This window comes from Solanum pennellii, chromosome 5 (assembly GCF_001406875.1).
Source record: "Solanum pennellii chromosome 5, SPENNV200".
NCBI classification, from domain to species: domain Eukaryota; kingdom Viridiplantae; phylum Streptophyta; class Magnoliopsida; order Solanales; family Solanaceae; genus Solanum; species Solanum pennellii.
In genome coordinates this window covers 39785452-39797031 of record NC_028641.1, presented here as the reverse complement: position 1 = coordinate 39797031, position 11580 = coordinate 39785452, and the positions used below count along the sequence as shown (strand labels likewise).

The following is an 11580-nucleotide window of genomic DNA, read 5'->3' as shown; positions in this document are numbered from 1 at the left end:
ATGATAATAAGGTCTCATGGTATATGAATGAATAATATGAAAGAAAGTATGTGTTATATGTTATGCGCTATATGAAGATGTTATGTGTTGTGTGCCATACGATAATTATAATGATGCATGTCACTCTCATGGCATAACTTTCCCAATCTCAATTTAGCAAGTCCACTGACTTGACTTCCAAACATCATGTTGTTAGGAAAGAGCTCTTCTTCCTCATGCATGTCCCTGGTGTGTGCTTGCATATACCCATACTTATTACAAGTGTGTACTAATTCCATACAAACATCTATTTTTAGGTGCAGGCACAGGTGGGCGGTAGAGCTACAGGTTCGTTGTTGCAGCTATTCGGACGTCAGCATTCATCCGGAGTTTGGTAGGTCCTCATGCTTTCGAGGATGCTACTATTTTACATTCTAGCGTAGTTTTAGAGTTGAGCTAGTGGAGCATGTTCCCCTAGCGTTTCTTTCCTGTTTTGGTTCAGACTTCGTATTGGTGCTATTTTGGCCGATATACACTTAATACTTAATGAATTATTTCTTTCAGTTGCTTATCTCTTAAATGTTAGATGGTTGATGATGAATGATTACGAAATATAAAGAATGTTTAACAAGTATGATTAAGGAAATAAAAAATTTCAAATTTTCCGCTAAAATTAACCTATGTAAAGTAAGAATGACGTAAGTAGGCTTGTTTGCGACCTCTGAGAGGTTAACGACGCCGGTCTCGTCTGGGGTCTAGATTCCAGTCGTGACAAAGTTGGTATCAGAGCGCTAGGTTAAATTCCTAGAATAATGAGTTCACATCAACCACATTGAGTAGTTTCTAAGTCATGGTAGTGAAGTGCACCACTATCCTGGATTAGAGACTGCATGATGCGTAGGAAAAATTTCCCTTCTTCTGATCTTATCGTGCTTTTCCTAATGTTTGAATTCTTGGTGTTATGAACGTGTCTAACATCAATCCTTGTTGTTTTNCAACAGACCGTGTAAAACATTTTACATTAGTTGGTACTAAGGTTTTTCATCTACTTCTTAAAAGCATTGTTGGTTTCTATTGTATTTTTCATTATATAATATGCCCTATTCACAGAGAAAATCCCATCCTTGACGTGTTTCCACCTCAGACAGTCGGGATCAGAGGTCGTGCCTGTGAACTTCCCCAATTCTGTTTACAGTTGGCCCTTCTATCCACCTCCTAGCCATTCAATAATCTCCTAAAGGATGGATTCCAACCCTGTCTAGTTCAAGATTCATTGACAGTAGCCTTGGATTGTTGCATATAGTGAATAGGCCAGGAAAGGATTCCTTTAAATGAATTAGAAGTGAAGTGAAGAGGTAAATAAAAAGAATGAAACATTACTAGAGAAAAAAGGTATGCAGACGACACACGTACCATCAGCAAGAACTTTGACATCTTCCTCCAAAGCTTCTTTAGAAGTAAAAACCTTAGACACCAATCCCAAATCTTTAGCTTCAGAACCTGTAAACCTCTGACCAGTTAAAGCCAACTCCATGGCATTTCCAGAACCAACTTTACTGGGTAGCCTCTGAAGTATCCCGAGATCAGCCGTCATAGCTAAATCCACCTCTTTGATGGAGAAAAAAGCATCAGAAGAACAATACCTAATATCACAGGCAGTAGTTAGATCAATCTCCCCACCAATACATGCGCCATGGAGAGTAGCAATCATGGATTTACGGCGAAACTCTAGGGCAGTAATAGCCTCCTGCATGAACTTAATATGTCGCGAGCCTCTCGACGTTGCGGGTGCAAACGGCGGTGTGGGTTTGTTTGAAGACACCGGCTAGGGTTTGGAGGTCGACGCCGGAACAGAAGTGCTTGCCGGAACCAGCAAGGATGATGTCGGCGACATTGGGGTTTTAATTGAGTGAGGAGATGACTTTGGGGTGAAAAAGTCATGTGAGAGAGCGTGGAAGCATCTTTGTCGGTTCAGGTACAAGTAATAAACCAGAGAATTTGGGGATTTTCAAATGATTTTTCAGTGATTTGTACTCCTCCATCATTTGTGTAGTACAGGGAAGATGAAATTAAAACGATGAGGCTATCACTCTATCCCTATGAATGAACTTGTCACAATATTTGGCAAACTACAAATCAGCTTACTTCTCCCTCTCTAATACTGGCTAGGAGATTAGTAACTTACAATGATGGTCAATTAGGAAATCCAAGGCTCCTTTCAGATTGGTCTGTTGCACTTGGTTATTGGCAAGACAAGAACACCTAACTCGAGAATATCTTTTAAAAAGACAGTTTCAACTACGCTCTTTGTGTGGTCCAACTGTGGAATCAAAAATCCAGTAATTCCTTCGCTGTCCAATTACTGCTCAACTGTGGCAGCTGCGCATAAGCATGGTGGGCTTTAGTTGGGTGATGCCAGCGACTACTGCTGAGTTGTTACATTCATGGAACTACAATGGGGCAATAGTGAAGCTGAAGGGGTGGTGGAGTCAGCACGCCATATATAGTGGTCAGTATGGAAAGAGAGGACGGCAAAAATTTAAGGCAACCAGACCTCAACACAGAAATTAAGATGAACTGTATTTTGATGCTTTACTTTTGAAGAATAGAGGAGACAAAATTCCCTCATAGATCTGATACGTTCTCTGTAAATCTTATTTTGCAAGGGTTCTTGGCTTCTCTGTAAATATGGCTGTACTACCTCACTTAGTGCTCTTATTATATATATACTATATGTTACCTTTCCCAAAGAAATGTTTTCTGTGAATTTCACTATATAGATATCTAAATATCCTTTCAAAACTTAGCTTTTCAACCCATTTTTAGTTTAAAACCATAAGATTTTAAAAAAATTAACTTCTTCAAAACAAATTAAAACAGAGGGAGTAACTTATTTAACCATCAATGTAGAACAAGAACATTATTTGTCTTCAACCGAGTAACATAGAAGTGAAGAGGTAAACAAAAAGAATGAAACTTTAATGCAGATGAGACACTTACCCTTAGCAACAACTTTGACACCTTCCTCCAAAGCTTCTTTAGAAGTAAAAAGCTTAGACACCAAGCCCAAATCTTTAGCTTCAGAACCTGTAAATCTTCGACCAGTTAAAGCCAACTCCATAGCATTTCCAAACCCAACAATACTGGGAAGCCTCTGAAGTGTCCCGAGATCAGCCGTAATAGCTAAATCCACCTCTTTCACTGAGAAAAAAGCATCAGTAGAACAATACCTAATATCACAGGCAGTAATGATATCAATCGCACCACCGATACATGCGCCATGGACAGCTGCAATCACCGGTTTACGGCAACACTCTAAGGCAGTAATAGCCTCCTGAAGAAACTTGATATGTCGCCGGAGTCTCTCAACTTTACGGCCACAATCAACGGCGTCGGTTTCTTTGAAGACATCACCTAGGGTATGGAGGTCGATGCCGGAACAGAAGTGCTTGCCGGAGCCAGCGAGGATGATAACGGCGACATCGGGGTTTTGATCGAGTGAGGAGATGGCTTTGGGGAATTCAGTGAAGAAATCTCGTGAGAGAGCGTTGAGGTGTGTGGGTCGGTTGAGATACAGGTAATAAACAAGAGAATTTGGAGATTTTTGAATGATTTTCAGTGATTTGTATTCCTCCATTATTTGTTAGCGTACAGGGAAGATGCAATTGAAATGATAAGCTACGAGCTACGCCTAGTGTAGGATGGTTGGTGTTGACTGAGTCAATATAAACATTTTGTCGATTTCGTACTCAATTTAATTTAATTTTATAATTTAAATTAAAGTTATATAAAATATATTTTTAATTTTATAATTTGAAACATGTCAATTAAATATGACAGAGCTAAAAATTTCAAGAAAGAAATACAAGAACTAACAATGGCATAGGTAAAAAAAGATATGCAAGTTGCAACTAGTGGTTGCATTAAAATTTTGTAAATTAAACAACCTAACATTAATAGTTAGCCTTTTAATTAATAAATGTACTTGAAATTATATATTCCCTTTATTCATTTTTAATTGTCATTTATTTGTAAAATAGATCTTTATTTTTATTTGTTATTTTGACATATCAAGAAAATATAATAATATTTTTCCATATTATACTTCAGTATAATTATATCAATAATTATTTTTTTAATATGCCAGTCAAATTAAATTGTGACAAATAAAAATATTTAAATTAAGTAATATTTTAACTTTAATGTGCATAGTTTAATAAGAAGTGAAAGAATTAAAGAAACAAATGAGAGAAATTCAATTTAGAATAAATTATTTATATACTTTAACCTATTACCAACATCTGGTGATAATAATAATAATATGTCAGACGGATTAGAACATGATTGACTTCAATATATATTTATATCTCCTTTATTACATTACTATTATAAATGGTAAAACATGAGATAGCAGTATGTAAATAATTTGCACCGCATGAGCACTTTTGTAAAAGTCACTTTCACGAAAAGTTCTCGAACTATATATTTTTTGTATTTACTTTTAATTATTATTTATTTATAAAATAAAACTTTATTTTTATTTGTCATATTTTTGACATATCAAAAAAATATAATAATATTTCCTCATGTTTTACCCTCATGATATGCTTATTTTTCAATAATTTTTTCAAGTTATCATTTAGTAGGGAATAATTTGGTGAAATATATATATCAATGACTATTTTTTTTAATGTGTGTCAAGTCAAAGTGTGATAAAAAAATATACAAATAGAGTAATATTTTAATTTTAATCTTCATGTTTATTTCTCTTATATGAGAAAAAGTTTGTTTCAACATGCCTACTTTACTGCTCTAAAGGGTATTTTCATCTCTTCAATTCCCTATTATTACTACATGTCTTTCTCCCATGTTTTCAATTTACACCTCACTTATGTTCATCAATTTATACCCCACCGTTCTTTGCACATCAGTTCTTTCTCCTTTCTTCAACATTCTATCCAGGTAAGTCTCTTTTGTGTTTTCATTCGGTTTTTCTAAAACTAAAGTTCATAAATCTCTTTAATTTATCTCTCTTTCACAAAATTTGATCTGGGTGTGTCAATATTTGCCTCCTTTTTCATTTGGATTTGTTATTGATGTTTGATTTTTCTTGTGCTTTGGAAGTTCAAATAATTTTAATCCTTGTGCTTTTAATTTTAATTAGGTAATTATGCTTTCACTGTTTTAATTTCATACATGGATTTTCCATCGAAATCAATTTTTTGGGCTGTTGTAGATTTAGCTTGGAGTTTCTTCACCTTATTGCATTGATATTTTGAAATTATTTTCACTTGTTGTGTGAAGTTAAGCATCTGCAATAAGAGAAATTGACCTATTAATCTGTCAGTAGATCTAGAGTAAGTATACTAACCTTTAGAATTTAAATTATCACTAATGTTTGAGTAAAATTCATTTTACTGGTTGGAGAATCAATAGAAAAATTACACTAAAAACTGTGCACATCACGAGTTTGAATTTATCATTGATCCAAAGTCGAGGAAAGTATTTAAGTGGGATTAGTAGGATCATACGGGGAGTTTGAACATTGTCCTTGACCTAACATCGGGAAAGTATTTAAGTGGAATCATAACTAAGGGGCATATTCGTACTCTTGACTTTTCCAGATGAACAACCGAATAAAAATGAGTCACTTCTCGGCTAAAAGGATTTCTCTTAGTTTTTAGTCATATAGTTCTTGATCTTATGATGAGACTTCAAGTTTACTTCTTAAAAAACTCTCACGCTTCAAGATTGAAGTATATGGACCAGCCCTGCTGTAAAATGCGATTTCAGAACTCGATATTATAGAAAGCTTTCTCAAATTTTGATTCCAATGAATATACAGATATAAACTCCATCATTGACTTTGATCTTAGGTGTAAGAGTTGTAGTACATGACCTCTATTCCAGAATAGGTGACAAATTATTGTCTTATTGGAATACCATTTGAAACATCAACAGCTCACACTTTCAAACACGCAAGTTTTAAAATTGTTTGAAAAAAATATTATTGTATTTAAGTTGAAGTGCTTGAATGCAATTAAATTTAGAGCCTGTTTGGCTCAGTTTAAAAGCTGGTCAAACTGACTTAAAAGCTGGTTTTTGACTTATTTATCTGTTTGGCAATATTCAAAATAACTTATTTTAAGTTAAAAAAAAACTTATTTTAAGCCAAAAGTTAAAAGCTGGGGTAGAGGTGCTTTTTTTTTTTTTAGCTTATAAGTTGTTTTAAGTTGACCACATTTTTATCTTTTTGCCCTTAATATTTTTATACAATCTCCAAATTACCCACATCACCTAACATCTCTTTCTTCCATTTTTCTCTTTTCACGTTTGGCATAGCAACTTCAGCACTTTTATCCAAACGCATAACTGCTTATTTTAAAAATAAGTTTCAGCACTTTCAAAAGTACTTTTTTAAAGTTGCTTTTATTAAGCCCATCCAAACGGGCTCTTAACCATAAGTCGGGGAATTAAGTATTTGAGTTGAATCATAATGGAGTATTCATACTCTCAAGTTTTAGCACTAGGGAGTATGATGAGGCAACTAATACTACAAGAGTTGAGCTATTATGTGATGTGCAGTAAGTACATACTAATCACTTTATGTGCACAAATGATTGTTATGTCGTTTGTAGAATTCAACATGAACACTTGGAGAATGGCTATTACAATATATTCAGCAAAACTATGGAATGAATGAAGAGTGAATTAGTATAATATAAAATATGGCAGATTGAAAGTCGAGAAAAGTATTTAAGTGGGTTAAGTAGGATCATAACAGGGAGTTTGAACTGTCATTGACCCAAAAAACGGTGAAAGTATTTAAGTGGAATCATAAAGCAGGGACATATTCATACTCTCGAGTTTTCCCGATGAACAACTAAATAAAAATGATTCTTTTCTCGACTGAAAGGATCTCTCTTAGTTTTTAACTATATATTTCTCTAATCTTATGATGAGGCTTCAAATTTACTTATATGAACCAGCCCTGCTGTGAAACGCGATTACATAACTTTGATAGTATAGAAAACTTTCACAAATTTTGATTTCCATGAATATACACATATAAATCCATCATTAATTTTATTCTTAGGAGCAAGAGTTGTAGTACATGCCCCCTACTCTAGAATTGGTGACAAGTATTGTTTTTTTTTAATATCATTTGAAATATATGTAACTCACACTTTCAAACGCACAAGTTTTGATTTTATTTTATATTTTTCTATGTAAGCTAAAGTACTTGAATGCAAGTAAATTTACTATAAGTGGGGAAAAGTGTTTGAGTGGAATCATGACGGAGGAGTATATTCATACTCTTTAACTTTTCGTTGTTACTAACTGTACTAAGGTTAGTTAAAATAGAAACAAAAAGAAGATGAAATAGACAGAAAAAAAATCCGAGTCCACAAAAATTATTGTTTCTCCTTAAGAAATTTAATCCCCTTATGGTACCCGAGGTTATGAATTAATTTCTTCCAAGATAAAATGGATTAACCTGTTAAAGAAGTAGCGGTACCTCAAACTTCAATAACTTCAACGAACGTATGAACAACAACTAGTCACACACTGACTCAGTCGATCGACAAGTTTGTTTATGAGAGAAAATGTATGCAGAGAGAAGGAAAAAATTTTCAATGTTTGAAAACGAAAAATGACTTCCTTTTTATAGCCATTTTCAGCAAAAAACGTGTCTGTTCAAACTCATCTGTTCACAGGGGCGGAGCTACAGTGTTGTAAGGTTGGTCAGGTGAACACCCTTCATCGGAAAACTATACGTTGTACGGAAGTAAAATACTGTCTAATATATGTATATTTAATAAATTGAACACTCTTATGCATAACATAGGTCTGTGATCTGGCGGTAAGCACGCATGTGTAGGGCTTTGAGGTCCCTGGTTTGATCCCACAGGATGCTATGTTTTAACACAATATTTTTCTGGGTAATTTAGGTCTTTGACGTGGTGATTGGATCCTTCTTAAGAAATAACACCTAATTATCAACCTTAAATTTTGATTGACCTAATAATTAAGATTTTATTGTTTTCTTTGTACTTTCTATCTATATTAAGTGAATTATTTATAAACTATTGTTTTACAAAATGTAAAATAGTTAAGAATGTAATTATGGGGAAAAAGTTTCAACATTTCTCTTGATCTTTGAAACATGTACTTATTTTGAATCATGAAAAAAGTCTCAACAATTCACTTAATATGAACTAGAGGTGGTATATTCAACTAATAGCTAAAATTGTTTTTTTGGACCTTTCTCAATTAGTATTGATTTATACAATTGATAGTTTTATAATTTTAAATTTTCGTATAAAAAAATTTCCGTATAATTTACTAATTATGATATATATTATAATTTTAAAATTTTGGGTGCACCTACTCATCTGTAAAAACATATATTTTGTGCACCCACTCTGCTAAAAAATATTTATCAATTCTTTTATAGTTTGAACACCCTTGGCGAAATTCGTGGCTCCGCCACTGTCTGTTCAAACCCCTTTTTTCCAGAAGGTTGTGTCTTTGAGAAAAATAATAACTTTTCGAAAAGGTGTGTCTTTTGGGAAAATTAATGACTTTTTAGAAATTAGATCGTTATTACGCTGCACGTGAATTTTAAATAAATTCCGTTGCGCCAAAATTAATTATGTTATAACTAACATTCTGAATTAATTTATAAGAGAAAAATTTGAATAACAGAATTGATTAAATAAATTTTGTCCAAAAAATTTATCAATCAATCACATCCGAAGCCCAGCGACGACGACGTGAGGGGGCACCTTCTTCTTAACCTTTAAGAAGTATATGAAGTGTTTCCAAATATAAAGACAACAATTTTCTTTCTTTTACCGATATGGAAAAACTGACTTTTCATTTGCACTTTGCAAATGACTTTTCATTTTCCCTCCATATTGTTCCCTCACTTTTCCATTTTTCTCTTCTCTTTTTGTCATTCACGTTTTGCTAAAACCAACATTCGCTACTAGGGAGTATGATGAGGCACCTAATATTATAGGAGATGAGTTATTATATGATGTTAATGCTTATCAAAAATTGATTGGAAAGTTACTTTACGTGACTTTTACAGTCCAAACCTTAAGTCAGTTCATGCAGATGCCAAAGAAATCTCATTAGGAAACTGTACTAAAAACAATCAGGTACGCAAGAAATTTACCAGGCCAAGATATATTGTAATAGTCTGAATTTTATCAACTACTAACTAACAGGGAGTTCTTCGACAATTTAATAAAAACGAGTATAAAATGTCATTTCTATTTGTGTTTTATTGTTAGATAATTCTCTAAAGCGACACATTTTACCTAATCCTAATCATTTTGATAAAAATGTGAAAGTAATTCTAATCTTATAGATAAAGATGTCAATATTAGAAACAATAGTCTTAACGGCTATTGTTTTGCCTTGGATTGCAGTGGACTGTTATGATTCTGCAGATACACGAGTTCAACCTTCTACTCTTGTAGCTGAGTCTTGTAGTGTTTTTATCTCTTTTTAAATTTCTTAAATATGGTGTCTCCATTATAATTTGCTCGTCTTAGTTTTGACTTGACACGAATTTTTAAATCATGTGATCATAAACTAAAGATGTGTATAATATACCAACATGTCCTCTGAATCTTATTGTGTGAAATATCTATGTAGAATGTTGGGCATAAGAGTTGCTAAATATAAAAAGCGACATGACTGAAAGCACCTCAAAATGCAAGAAATAACAAGTAACCACCTTCGTTGAGCACAAGTTCTATGGATCCGGTTCAGCCAACATCTAGAATTCAGGAGAATGTTGTTGTTGGCGGCTCTTGCTTTATTTCCAGAAAAGGTTAAAATTATACCCCTATAATCTCTACGTTTATGAGCAACTTTTCACTATACTACTTACTAAGTATTTGATTTGTACACCACAAGATATGCTTCCATCGAGAAAAAAGATGGTTCATTTTCTCTATGTTTTGTAAAATATAAGCCTATGCATCCATATTAATCATGTAAATGTGTTTGACACCTTCCTCTTAGATATCCTCTTCTATAGAAAAAAAGTTTCTATTTTATTACATTGGTTTATACCTGTATGGACTTCTTAGCAAGAGTAAAATTGTAACAATTAGGTTCTTCATTATCGACCACGCCATTTTGGAATGTCTTGGAATCTTAGCAAGTATCTACCATTGGAAAAACCAAATGAAATAGATATACAAAGAGGGGGCTGATTAAAAATGCTACCTGCAACTTGGTTATTGATAACTGAGATCAACAATGTGAATTCTTTTAGCTTACATATAATTTGTAGAAAAAAGTTAGTCTCCAACCCGCACTTTATTCTTTCCATCGCTATTTCTTTCATTAAATTAACAATATCTCTCCTTTATAGGTTGCATAGAGAAAAAAAAGATTTTGTTTCACCTTGCTTATATTTTTTTTAATGTACTTATATCTTGCCCATATTTTGTACTATTACAATTCCTTAACTGGTGTTGTATTTGATATTCCTAATGTTTAGTATGCTAAACTCTATTACTTTATTATACTAGAATATAGTAAGGAAAAACATGCGTTGAATCCTTCCAATCGAGTGGAAAAATGATTCCTCAAAGTTACAAATCAAGGTGAAACATAGAGAAGGCTTGACCAATTACCTAGGGGATGCGGAGAGATCACATAAAGAAGAGAGATCGGCCAGAAAATGTGCAACTACTCCAAAAGTAGAAGAGACACAAATGCTTTCCTGTAGCAGATGGAAATATTGTTATAGAATGCATTTTACAAAGCCAGAATTCAATTGATCGAGTTGAGAGGAAATTTAAAAAGCTTATACTAAATTGTATCGCATCTCTACTTGTATGTGGAATAATCATAAATATAAGATACAACACAATTATTAATGATTATATCTTATTAACATATTTGATCAATTTTTATGAAATTCAATAACATCTAGACCTTTTTATTTGACATTTCTGAAAAAATAAATATAATATAAAATAATATACAAATATTGGCCTCGTGCTTGCACGACAATTCCTACCTAATTTTAATAGGAAGCGAAAAAATTAAAAAAATAAACAGAGAGAAATTCAGTTTAGAATAAATTATTTATATTCTTTAAAGCGTTCACCAAAGTCTGGTGATATAATAACAATAACAATGAGAATATGTTAGACTGACTACATTAGCACATGATTGAGTTCAAAAAATTGTAAAATATGAGAAAGCAATAGGTAAATAATTTGCACCGCAGGAGCATTTTTGTAAGAGTCACTTTAGGAGAAGTTCTCAAACTACCCATATGAGTTAAACTAATTATCCATAGCCTTTGAAATGAGTTTTAATTCAACAAATTAGACAACGAGCTAAATTCTAAAAGTTCCTTTGGTAATAAAGATAAAAAATAATTAATTTTAAATTAATATTATGATAAATTTAACTCATGTTTGATTTTAATAATATTATAGAATAATTTATTTCAAAATTATAGTTTATTATAATCTCAAACAGAATGGGATAATCAATCTCAAAAAAATTAATTCTGGAAATAAATTATAACCAAACAAGATCTAATATATATGTATATGTATA

At 32.7% G+C, this 11580-nt stretch overlaps 1 protein-coding gene and 1 long non-coding RNA gene across 3 annotated transcripts in view; one reads left to right on the top strand and one right to left on the bottom strand.

Moving 5' to 3' along the window:
• The window catches only part of LOC107020723 (delta(3,5)-Delta(2,4)-dienoyl-CoA isomerase, peroxisomal), a 19379-nt gene extending 15697 nt beyond the window's left edge, over positions 1 to 3682 (bottom strand). Inside the window, exons 1-2 of one of the 2 annotated variants that reach the window (XR_003578528.1) lie at positions 2980 to 3682; positions 1393 to 1622 (exon numbers count right to left, since the gene is read on the bottom strand). Coding sequence is in view for 1 of the 2 variants with exons in the window: in XM_015221189.2 (XP_015076675.1) it covers positions 2980 to 3616 (637 nt within the window). In the remaining variant the exon portion in view is untranslated. The remainder of the gene's footprint in view (positions 1 to 1392; positions 1623 to 2979) is intronic. The other variant, XM_015221189.2, reaches the window with a different exon arrangement.
• Positions 3683 to 4881: 1199 nt separating this feature from the next.
• Positions 4882 to 10892, top strand: LOC114077356. Its single transcript, XR_003578661.1, has 3 exons — positions 4882 to 4941; positions 9649 to 9826; positions 10536 to 10892. It is a non-coding gene; the product is annotated as an uncharacterized LOC114077356 (long non-coding RNA).
• The last annotated feature ends 688 nt before the right edge of the window (positions 10893 to 11580 follow it).